At 43.6% G+C, this 12,654-nt stretch overlaps 1 protein-coding gene across 1 annotated transcript; it reads right to left on the reverse strand.

Annotated features, from left to right (window-relative positions):
- Nucleotides 1–4,276: 4,276 nt before the first annotated feature.
- Nucleotides 4,277–11,987, reverse strand: LOC142198536 (protein spinster homolog 1-like). The gene is made up of 13 exons (XM_075269568.1): nucleotides 11,838–11,987; nucleotides 11,572–11,637; nucleotides 11,132–11,268; nucleotides 10,844–10,995; nucleotides 10,687–10,756; nucleotides 10,383–10,528; nucleotides 10,141–10,293; nucleotides 9,789–9,978; nucleotides 9,559–9,624; nucleotides 9,250–9,348; nucleotides 8,356–8,527; nucleotides 6,874–6,939; nucleotides 4,277–4,476 (listed from the first exon to the last, which is right to left on the reverse strand). The coding sequence occupies exons 1-13, from the start codon at nucleotides 11,977–11,979 to the stop codon at nucleotides 4,277–4,279; spliced, it is 1,659 nt and encodes a 552-aa protein (XP_075125669.1). The 5' UTR covers nucleotides 11,980–11,987.
- Between the last annotated feature and the right edge of the window lie 667 nt (nucleotides 11,988–12,654).

Genomic DNA, 12,654 nt, shown 5'->3' on the forward strand with positions numbered 1-12,654 from the left:
CGAAAATGGTAGAACTAAAAAGTACACCCAGCCTGCAAAAAAAGACGCCCTATGCATTCCCGTACACTGACGTATACGTTTATACTGTATATGACGTATATAGTTTATACTGTAGGCACCTGGAGGGAATTACTGTATATTGTGTGGGGCTGTATAGTCTGGGGGGCAGCTGGAGCGGATACTGTACATTGTGCAGGAGCCTGGAGGATTAACAAATACTGTGGTGGCAAGTGGAAAGGGATTGTATACTGTGGGAACAAATGGAGGGGGGCTGAATATAAGGCCAACTGGAGGGGGACATTATAATTTAGGAGCATTCCATGTCAGGGACACAAAAGGGCTGTTACATCGTGTGGGAGCATAAAAATATATGATGGGAATGTGACAGAGCCATAGTGGAAATGGATGAGGCTGGAGATGGATCTCACTATGTGTAAATCAGTCCTCCTTTTGCCCTGTTTCTGAAAGTTGTAAGCTATGCTTAACTATCACTTTTATATGTTAAGACCCCATGTTTAGTACCCTGTTAACCCAACGATGCCAGGAGATGGACTCCTAGCATAATAGTTATGTATGATGCTAGAAGACCCTACCTTCCCCATGTAATACTGTCCCTTAGTGCTAGCTGTACAGAACAGTATGTCGCTGGGAGTCAGGGACTTCTTGCACCATGTATAACTACATGCAAGGAGTCCTTCTCCCGGCATGATGTTCAGGCCGGTAAATCGGACTCGCTCATGGACCAGTTTCACAGCAAGACACCCCCGGAGCCATCGGCAAAGGGGGACATGACTTTGGGATGGGGGAACCAATAACTCCTGCAGTTTCTTCTTTGTGCAGTAGTTGTGTAGATTTATACAGAATGGTTCAGCTTTAACGGTATATCTGTGTATATTCAGCTTTAGGAGTATGTAGTGCTTAGTGTGTCACTGTAGGGAGGGAGGAGTTTAGGAATAGATGTAACTTCCTGTCTCATCCACCTTCATCCTCTTTCTCATCAGAAGACCTGGATGAAGCATGTCTGCTGTATCAGGGAGTATAAGACTGGGGTTTATCACCTCACACAGGACTGGTGTCACCACATTACACAGCACTACTAGTGTAGTATCACCAACTATACTGTATATGAGGCAGTATTACCACAAGATGTATGCAGTTATGTCCTCTCATGGATTTACCCTACATACTGCAGACATGGCTGAGTCTCCTCATGTATTTACCACAGACACTGCAGACATGGCTGATGTATCATATATACTGCAGTATTACCTCAAGATATGTACAGTCACAGTGTCCCCTCATGTATTTACCTCACACTGTAGACATGGCAGATATATCATATATACTGCGGTATTACCTCAGGTTATATATAGTCACAGTGTCCCCTCATGTCACACACTGCTGATATATAATGTATACTTCAGTATTACCTCAAGATATATACAGTCAATTAATGCAGATTGTACATAAGTCCAGGGGACTGAGGGGCTCTCTATGGTGGAGCTGAGAGGTCACTGTGGTGAGAGAGGGACAGCCTGGTACAGTGTGGTGAGGGTAATGGAGGCTGCACTGTAATCCCTGTACTGTATATCCTCCATTTCTGTGCTAATACTTATCATGCTGGGGATAAGTTAAAGTTAATCATTTTTATGTAATTTCTCAGGGCTGTATACAGGTCATACTGTGTATACAGGCTATACCGTTGGTGAGGGGTTCTTGGAGTTGTTTGAAATTGTAAGCGGTGGGGAAACATGGTGGTTGGTTTCCCCTGGGATTATTTCTCTTGGTCTGACTGGTCTTTGGGCTCCTGCTGGATGGTGTCCCGGGGAGTGGGTTATTATATATGGAAAACTGCCATTCTGTGTGTTATGGTGCCCCTGAGCCAGTGCTTGCGGCTGGGGGTAAATTGGTGGTGGAACAAATTGGCGGCCAGGACTTTGTAGCTCCAAGAACCTCCCCCTCATGAGAAGGGGTTTGTATTCAGAGAAGTTTAGTGCTTGTGTTACTATTAACCCTTCCTATAGAAGGTACTGTATAAAGGTTAATTTTAATTGGGGGGGTGAGGGGGTCCTTGGAGTTGGTTGAAATTTTCGGAGGTGGGGAAACATGGTGGTTAGTTTCCCCTAATATTAATTTACCTTGGTCTAGCTGGTCTATGGGCTCCTGCTGGGTGGAGTCCAGGGGAGTGGGTTATTATATGTGGTATCTGCTATTCTGGGTGTTATGGTGCTCCTGGGCCAGTGCTTGCGGCTGGGGGTAATTTGGTGTGGTGGAACAGATTGGCAGCCAGACTTTTGTAGCTCCAAGGACCTCCCCCTCAACAGGAAGGGGTTTGTATCCGGAATAGTTAAGTGCTTGTGTTATTATTTCCTCCTCCTTATATGGCATCTAATGCTCTATTTATGACCTCCGTATTAGGGCCCAACACATTTAGACAATGGATATCAGACAAATAATGCATCGGATTATTGTATTTCTTAGTCTTCCCGTGTAGCCCTTCATTTAGGAGCATTTACAGTCTGTATCCAAATAAGTATATAGATTACCATTATTATATGTTACATCATATAATGCAGCCGGTCCCATGTCGTATACTATGTGATGGGTTATTTCTCAGTGGTGTCCTATAACAGTATAATGTACCCACTGACAGCTGCTAAGTTTTTCTGTATTACCTACATGGGTCAGAATTATTCTGGAGCTGGTATTACTTAATATTATTGCTTAAACAGTGGGGTGAGCCTTAAGTTATTCTTTCTTTTAAGTTAAGTTCTTATAGTTATATTTCTTTTAGAGCCTTTAATTTCATGGTGCTGTATGAATATATATGTAAAGGGATTTGCATGCATAGTCCCAACATAAGTACAATACTGTACATACATGTCTAACTAGCTGAGTGATCTAGTACAGGTAGAAGAGATGACCATGTGTGTCTGGATCTCCAATTTTTAGACCGGTGTTTTACTTTGTTATTATCACTGGCCTTGCCTTATTATGTAACCCTAAAGGGCCTGGTGGCTTAGGACTGAGACACACACAAGTGCTTCCAAGCCACTGTGTAACAGGTTGTTTGCGATACACTAACAAGCTTGATCATGCGTGTTTAACAGAATGTAATATAGTTATTTATTAATTTATTTTCTTAAATATAATCCTAAACTATAGCTATTGTTGTGCAATATAATTTGCACCATTGACATTAATATGTTTTTTTTTTTTACTGGGTCCTTGAAGTTACTTATAATTTGGCCAATAATGGGCAACCACCTCGGGTGTAGCCCAGTGCAGGGATGACCATTAGAGGTATGGCCCTCTGGTGTGGAGAGGTGACCATCGGAGATATGGCCCCCTGGTGTGGAGGGGTAACCATCGGAGGTATGGCCCCCTGGGTGTGGAGGGGTAACCATCGGAGGTATGGCCCCCTGGGTGTGGAGGGGTAACCATCGGAGGTATGGCCCCCTGGGTGTGGAGGGGTAACCATCGGAGGTATGGCCCCCTGGGTGTGGAGGGGTAGCCATCGGAAGTATGGCCCCCTGGTGTGGAGGGGTAACCATCAAACGTATGGACCCCTGGTTATGGTAAACCAATTAATTTTAAGAAGACCCTGTTAGGGTACGTCCCTAGGGTCATGGCTATCAGTTTTCACATGCCTGTGCACTAAATTGAGCCCTCCGAGCTGGTGCTGGTTGCGGCTGGAGAGTGAGAGAAAAATATTTATTTAAAAAAAAAAAAAGGGGGGGGCATGTTTTTGATAACAATCTATAGCTTCAAGGACCCTTTCTGTTGATTTGTACTTATCTTAGTGAAGGTATTTGACCGCTTATATTGACCAACTTATATTCTCTTAAGGTTGCCAACAGTTTGATACCGCCATTGTTGCAGTAGAGTGTCTATCGCAGCCAGTTAGCGAATGGAACCCAGCACTGCTTACTATGATGACCACATGCTCTGCGAGCAGGAGCTATATAGGCCTGCAACCCCCCCCCCCCTTGCGGAACGGGCAGCATCAGGATGGTGCTGGCTCATGTCCAGCAAAGAAGAGAATTTCAGCCTCGCATTTCGGTTTGGGTGCCCTTGGGTCGGTGCATGCGGCTAAGGGTAAAGGTCATCAAGTACTCTGACAATGAATGAGAGATGACAGGAAAGGGTCTCACGCTGCCTTCACAGACTTCTGTATCTCGAGCTGATCATGGGCTTATTCTCATCATGCTAAGCATCATTTAATGGCTTGTTTTATTGTTGATGTGCTTGGCACCCATCAAACAACGATGGTGAGTTATTTCAATACAGTAAGTCCCCTGGAGTTGCTGTAGTATCTGGTGAAGCTGACGCACAGCAAGTAATTTTCTCTACCCTTCTTTGAACTCTCCATGTCTTTCCCGGCAGTGTATAGGGTTGCCAATGGAGCTAAATCGACAGTTCTAGTTTTAGTGGCAGCTCCTTGCAGAGGTGTTATTTCGTACGTGGTATATACATCTATATCATATGTATATAGTTGCCACCATAAGTGGGACCTCACACCTCATAAGGGGGAAGTATATACTTAAGTGCAGAAATGGTTGGCAATTACATTTTTGTGGTATGGCGGTATTCCCCGTGTATACTGGTTTATGGAAATTTCAGTATTGTAGTCCTATTTCTTTTTAGTAGTTTCTAACTGCATTTTTTAGCCACATTCATAGCTTGTATTGTACTATAGGGAAGATGGTATGGAGACTTGTGGTATATAAGGTTTCTAGAGGCTAGAGCATTCCTAATCAGTTTGGTGGCGGTCGAGTCCATTTAAGGTGTCAAATGGCCTCTTCTGTGGCGGTTGAGGAGTCAGGTGGAAGTTGCAGGCAAGTTATTGTGGACTTATTTTAACTAATAGAGGAGGTTAAACCTCATGGTGGTGAACAGGCTGAGCTTTGGAAATGGCCAGCCTGAAGGATGTCGGAATAGGAACGTCATCCAGGGGCGGGCACAGTGGTTAAGCACAGGGTCGTTGGTGCCCTTAAAGTGTACTGGCTCTGCTAGAATTGCAAGCCGGAGCGTGCCGCCCCCTTTATTTATTTATTGCTGTCTGGCCGGGTGCTGTATGTCAGACAGCTGGGGATCTCACAGTATTCGTGAATCCCAATGGTCTAGCACTTCACCTGACTCCTTCTGTCATTATTTTACTTCTGTGAGTTTAGTAAAGCTGTGGCCATTTTGACACCCAAAATAAAGTGTTTTGTGCATTTATTCCAAAGTCAATACTTACTGTAGTTTGGGTGGTTTTAGGAAGGAGTGAGGGACATCCCATATCCAAAAGTCAAGACACCCCCGGAGCCATCGGCAAAGGGGGACATGACTTTGGGATGGGGGAACCAATAACTCCTGCAGTTTCTTCTTTGTGCAGTAGTTGTGTAGATTTATACAGAATGGTTCAGCTTTAACGGTATATCTGTGTATATTCAGCTTTAGGAGTATGTAGTGCTTAGTGTGTCACTGTAGGGAGGGAGGAGTTTAGGAATAGATGTAACTTCCTGTCTCATCCACCTTCATCCTCTTTCTCATCACAAGACCTGGATGAAGCATTTCCCTCCCGCCCGCCCTCTATTAATCACTATTTTACAATTGTTTTTTTTTTTGTTTTTTTTTACATTTTCCTGTATAATGTATTATTGTATCATTTCTTTGTTACTGTCATTGTGTATCTGGCTCTATATATACAATTCTGAGATGAGTTTCGCAAATTATTGTTGGCATTATCCTTCTAAGCCCAAGGGAAGGGCAGTCCTCCAGCCATGGTTCCCTAGAGGTTTCCTCCACAGGGGGTTTTTCCTCTCCTGAGTGCTGTAGGATGACTCTTCGTGAGTCGGGGGTTTGTCGTGTTTGGTCCATATTTTTGTCATTTGCCTGAACATTTAGTTTTGGAGTTAATTGTTCATGGCATTGGCAATGAGTGTGGAAGTAAATTAATTCAATAAGTATTAAAAAAAAATAATAATAATAATAAAAAAAAAAAAAATGAAATAAAGATAGTCAAGTAGAATGTGATAAAGTGTTACTTGTCACATGGACTACTGGTAAACTGTCACAGCTTTACTTTTGCGGTTGAGGAGTCAGGTGGAAGTTGCAGGCAAGTTATTGTGGACTTATTTTAACTAATAGAGGAGGTTAAACCTCATGGTGGTGAACAGGCTGAGCTTTGGAAATGGCCAGCCTGAAGGATGTCGGAATAGGAACGTCATCCAGGGGCGGGCACAGTGGTTAAGCACAGGGTCGTTGGTGCCCTTAAAGTGTACTGGCTCTGCTAGAATTGCAAGCCGGAGCGTGCCGCCCCCTTTATTTATTTATTGCTGTCTGGCCGGGTGCTGTATGTCAGACAGCTGGGGATCTCACAGTATTCGTGAATCCCAATGGTCTAGCACTTCACCTGACTCCTTCTGTCATTATTTTACTTCTGTGAGTTTAGTAAAGCTGTGGCCATTTTGACACCCAAAATAAAGTGTTTTGTGCATTTATTCCAAAGTCAATACTTACTGTAGTTTGGGTGGTTTTAGGAAGGAGTGAGGGACATCCCATATCCAAAAGTCATGAGTTATAATCTGCAAATCTACTCCAGTTCCAGACTCGTATACATACACAATAATTATTAAGAGGCTGAATTCTCATCTTGTGTCAGTCGGGGAATTAATTTAAACTGGCAAGAAACTCCAGTCTTAATAAATTCCCCTCTATAGTCTTGTTATATAGTCCATATAATTCTGTATTACTGTTATGCTCTTGAGTGTTGCCTCTAGCAATACCTCCAAAATATGGTACTGCCTGGTGCAAAGAGCAGGGCCGATTTTAGACAAAATGAGGCCCTGGGCAAAATTAAAAGTGGGGCCCCAAATCCTGACATACCAACAACACTGTCACATTTAGTCATTTCAGAAGTCAAGGCTGAACTTCCAGAGGCATTGATATAGTCTTAAAAGATTAGGGGGAAAAAAAATGGTAAACCTGTATATAGTTGTGAAACCATCATGTGTGCACCACTAAGTGTATACCGCTATACCAGGGAGAATTATTACCACTATATAGACAATTACCAAACAAAACATGTGATGTATAGGCCAACAATACCTCTATACTAGGCCTCGGTATCACACTACCTCCACACGGTGATGGCCTCCATGAGGTTTTCATGCACTGAACATATTTCTATCCTAACAAGCAACAGATCAAGTAGAGGGGTTTTTCCGCCTATTTTCTTACACTGATAATCTACCCACAGGACAGCTCATCGGTATGTCAGTATGCAATCCATCAGGGTTCGACACCTGAATCCCACACAGATCAGCTGTATTAGCGGCTGCTGGGTACCAGATGAATTTCCTGAGGCGTTTCCGTCACAGGGGGCCACGGCCTAAGGGTGCATTCACACTACGGAACGCCAGCGTGTATCACAGCCGTACACGCCGGCGTTACAGCAGGGCTGCCGGACACTTCTATGGGAGCGCTCGCATGCCGGCTCCCATAGAAATGAATGGGAAGTGTCCGGCAGCCCTGCTGTAACACCGGCGTGTACGGCTGTGATACACGCTGGCGTTCCGTAGTGTGAATGCACCCTAAGAGTCAAAGACCACACCTTAAGCCTCTAGCGTTACACCTGTTCACAGTTTGTGTGTGGTATTGCAGCTCAGCCCCTTCCAATCAACGAAAGTGACCTGCTGTCCCACATCCCTTCCTATAGACAGGTGTGGCGCCATTTCAGAAAGAAAGCAGCCAGTTTATTGTAATCCAGGAAAACCCTTATAATAAATTGTCTATTCATCCTTTGATCTATTAAGTTCTGTAAAGAGTTAGAGAGAGAGACTCAGGTACACTATTTTTTTTTTTTTTTTGACTGACTTTTTTATTAACTTCAGTCAAGTTTTTGTGGGAGGAAACCGGAGTACCCGGGGAAAACCCACGCAAGCACGGGGAGAACATACAAACTCACTGCAGGTGTTGCCCTTGGATGGATTCTCACCCACCCAGGACTCCAGCTCTGCAAGCAAGCAGTAGGCACTGAGCCACCGTGCTTGCCCATGTCGCAGATCATCAAATCCTCATATGGTGGCCTTCATGTCTTGCAGGAGAGTTTTCACCTCTAGTGGCAGTCATGATGGTGGAGCTAGTCTAAGGGATGAAGAGAAGAGGATTAACATTATCACAGAGGCAGTGTGTTATTCATAGCAGAAGTGAGCCATGCAAATCTTGCAAGACACAGGCTGCTCTGCAGATATTACAAAGATGCTGGATTTCACATTTGTGACTATAGAACCAATGAGAATCCAAGGCAGGGCTCTATTGTAATTCTGCAGGAGAATTGAGAGGACAATGGAGATATTCTGTACTCACCTTCAGACTCCGTTTCTGCCTCCTTGCGGTCCCTCTCAATAAAGTGGGCATTGACCAAAAAGAAGGCTCCTCCAATAGCTTCCATGAATGCACATGTCAGGAGGGCGTATTTCAGGCTGCGGTACCTTGATAGAGTTGTTTCTGCCGCTGCTCCATGGATCAGGTCAGATATCTGAGGATGAGAGGTGATACATACTTGATTAATAATACATGTATAGTTAGTAAAGAGCAAAAATACAAAAAAGCATAAAGGTTGGAAAACAACAGTAACTGCTATGTGCTTGTTAGGAACTCTGGTGGCCAGAAAAACATGTGGTAGCAGAAGCGCTGCACCGTATATAGAGAAGGAGCTTCCATCCTACAGACTATGAGCAGCCCCAGTATTATACAATGGCTGGAGCTGGAGACGTGCGGCATCCACCTGGAGCAGATAATCTAATATATAGCACCAGAAGGTTTTGTCTTTGGTGTTCTACTGTCAGACTTGCCAATTACAACTAGTTTGTTTCAATATAATTTCTATGTGTATTTTCTTTGTGGGTGTTGTATGTGGGCTGTACAGATGCTGTGTGTATACTGTTGTTTCAATGCTGTACATGTACTATATGTGTACTTTGTGAGTGCTCACTGTAAACATGGAGGGAGGTAGAAAAATTTAGCATTAGGATAAGGCGCACATTACAGAAACACAAAGCCAGGAGTGGATTGAGCAAAAGTACAAAGTACAATTACTTCCTATATATTTCCAATTCCTTTCATCGCCATTCTTGCAGCAAAATCTGCAACAAAAAAGCTGCGTTTCTGCAACTTGGGCCTCATACTTACACAGAGAACCAGTGAGGTAATAGTGGTGTGTATATACAACATTCAGGAAATAATGTAACAACTACTTACAAATCCAATGAGGTAGGGGCTCCCGACATCGCCCAGCAGGTGGGCCACAGTAACTTGCACAGCCCCTGCTGTAGCTCTTCTTGTAGGAGGAACCACTGACTGAAATAAAAGAATATTGTGAGTAGGCCGAAGGGAATCATTGAAACCAAAACAAGAGCCATTGTACAAAGTGACCGCATAGTATAATGACAAAATATTAAAAACATAAAAAGTAAACCTCCCAATCTACCGGGAAGGAGCATCTGATGGGTAACGGAGGGAAGACAGAAGAACGCCTAAATTATCATTTCATGGCTTGTTAGAACTCACCAGGAGGATTTCTGCCACAAGGGCCCAGTTGAATGTGAGGAAAGTCTCTCCAATGAATATGAAGACCTGCAGAAGTGAAACATTTGGGGAATTAATATAGGCCACAATACAAGTGCTGGAACGTGTAAGTACAAAACTACACCTGTCCACAGCCAGTATACTGTACAAAGGAATACACAGATCCAGAATCCAATAAGTGGATGACAACAATCTATAGCTCAGGTACTTACATAAGTGGCCACAAGACTAATGTCTGCCAGAACCAGGGCCAAGAACAGGAAAGGGGCGGAGCATAGCAGGCCACACGCACACACCAACGGGTCTGCACGGGGATTGTTTTTTCTATATTTTTTGCTGATCTCCACCCCTGCTAGAACTCCAAGGATGCCGGAGATGACTGTAAGCACGCCAAATATCAGACTGCAAAGAAGAGTGTTTATTGAGGTTAGTAAAGAAGGTTCAAGAAATTGCAAGACAACCTTGTTTAATAAGGCGCAGTATGATGAAAGCTTCATCTAATGTATCTTCAAGGAAGATATTAAACAGAAGTCATTCCACAGCACCGGAAGAAGAAATGCATACCTGTCATTATAGGTGCACGTTCCAGTCTGACAAGGCTCCTTCTCTAGTAAGAGGCTTCGTGCACGTATGAGATAAGAAGGAGCCCAGAGACCTATGGCGCCGGCTACAAACGCTACAGTCGCACATCCGAGAGTGGAAAACAAGAAACTCCGACTGTAGAGAGGGAAAAAAAGAAGGATTTAATAATCATAAAAAACACAAGGAGGATCGCTGCCGACATCCACTACACAGAAAACACCTACTTTTTGAATAGTTTCTTCACATCCGAAATCCAGTTATTGGAGCTGACGGATTTGTTTTTGTTCTTCCCGTCTGCGGCTCCTCTTGGCGGTTCTTTCATAAAGATAAGTAGAAGCAGCACAGCAATGACGCCCAGACCAGGGGTAACCTGCGTGGTGGAGGAAGAAGACATTGTATGTTAGATAGATAGATAGATAGATAGATAGATAGATAGATAGATAGATAGATGATATAAATAGCGGGATCATCACCTAGTGGAAGTAACCAGGGACAAGTTTAGGAAGTAGATTATAGCCTTTTACTTACCCGGAAGGCCCAGTGCCAGTCACCACCTGCTGCACTGACTACTTTGGAGCCGATAATATATCCGAGGCCACTGTAAGAGAAATGAAGTGGTTATAATTTCTAGATCATCTGGCCATAAGTTCTCCACAAAGTCTGTATATTTACACAGGATACTCACCAGCCTACAGGTATAGTCAGGTAGAAAATTGAAAACATGCGACTACGCTGGTCTGCCACAAAGAGGTCAGCAATAACGGAGGGGGCGACGGTGGAGAAACTTGCCTCTCCGACCCCTACCAATGCTCTCATTGCCAGGAGGAGCAGGAAATACTGTAAAAAATAAAAATTAAAATGGGACAGAAAAAAAAATTTAGTAAATTTTTGTGAATTTTTTTTTTTTTTTTTGCCTGCATGGCAAGTATACCTTGTCATAGAGAGATTTAGTAGCTGAGATTTATATCTTTACCTGATTGGGAACGAATGAGATGCTCAGGGTCATAATGGACCAGAATAAGGTTCCTGCGCACATTATGTATTTCCTATTCCAGCGGTCGCCCATATAGCCAAAGACCGGACCAAACAGCATATAGCTGGCGATGAATACTAAAGGGGAGAGAAGGAGAAGAAGTGTCAGGACAATGTGTCAGCGGAACAAGTTATTGCTTAAGGACATTGTTAGTACATTAACTCCTGTATTTAATCCCTCCTGTCCAGATAACAAGAAAGATTTTCAGGCAGCCATTTTCTGAACTACACCAATAGGGATCCATATTCACATTCTTATTCTTCTGTGATGTCATAAGAATTCCGTGAATGGATTGACCGGCAACTCTGGAATATTGGTTTAGTCCTGACAATGGCGGTTTCCAGGGGATATACAGAATATAATTCTATGGTAAAATATACCTGTATGTAACAAGCCGGATACACTGTCGCTCATATTGAAGGCTTTTTGAAGGTCCGGTAGCACCCCTGTCACATGGAAAGAGAGAGGACAATCATTATACACTATGACTGATCTGTGCTAATAGGTGGGCACAGTAACAGGCACAAAGATCATTACATTTGGTAAGAATCCCAGGCCAGGGGTGACCTATTCTAGACACCACATTGCTATGGGCCTGATAAATCCCACCACCAGAAGTAATACCGTTTACCCCTCCCCCACATACCTGAGGCGCTGAAGCGTTCAATGTAATGAATAAGGCTTACGAAGGACATAATCGCTACGGTGATGACGGAGCGCATGTAGGAGACTCCAGTCAGCGCATGAGTGTCCTGCGGTTCAGAGCAATAGCCTTTTTCTTCATCCATTTGATGTGAATGAGTGCCGATTTGTTTTTCCTCATCCACATTCTCCATCAGTAATGGAGTTGTTGGTTCGCCATCATGGAGAGACGCCATATTTACAGGCCTGAGTCTATAAATACTAGAGAGACACAACATGGAAAAAGATTAGACGACATTTCATTCCTATTAATCTAGTTTATTTCACATAATGCAGATTCTGATAGTCCAGAGCAGAACCACGACATAACCTGGGCTATCAGAAGGCGTTGCTTTATGTTACAGTTTTTGATGGAGCTGTCTTCCCAAAGGATTCCTGAAGCTACCAGGTCCTATGAATTTCACTACCTTATGATATATTTGTACCTATGCCATTATTCACATCATGGCCCTGAGCTGCAGGAGATGACCACACAGCAGTGCTCAGAAATCTGTGGCCATTTAGTCACTATTGGACTACTGGTTCCAGTATCCCCACCCCAGCTAGATACCCTAAAACTTTTAGTTGTTCAGTATTTGGATTCCCCAATCCCATCACTGTCTTCTGATCACTGTGACGTATCAATAGTATAGGTTGAAACTTACCGTGTTCTCCAGTAAAGGGCGTTCGAATTCTCGCGCGTGTAGCTTTCTAGCAGAGTTTTGCAACACAACTAGCATTCACGATACACAAGAGAAAAGAGAATGTGCTCAGGTCCTTCT

This window comes from Leptodactylus fuscus, chromosome 3, assembly GCF_031893055.1.
Source record: "Leptodactylus fuscus isolate aLepFus1 chromosome 3, aLepFus1.hap2, whole genome shotgun sequence".
NCBI lineage: Eukaryota > Metazoa > Chordata > Amphibia > Anura > Leptodactylidae > Leptodactylus > Leptodactylus fuscus.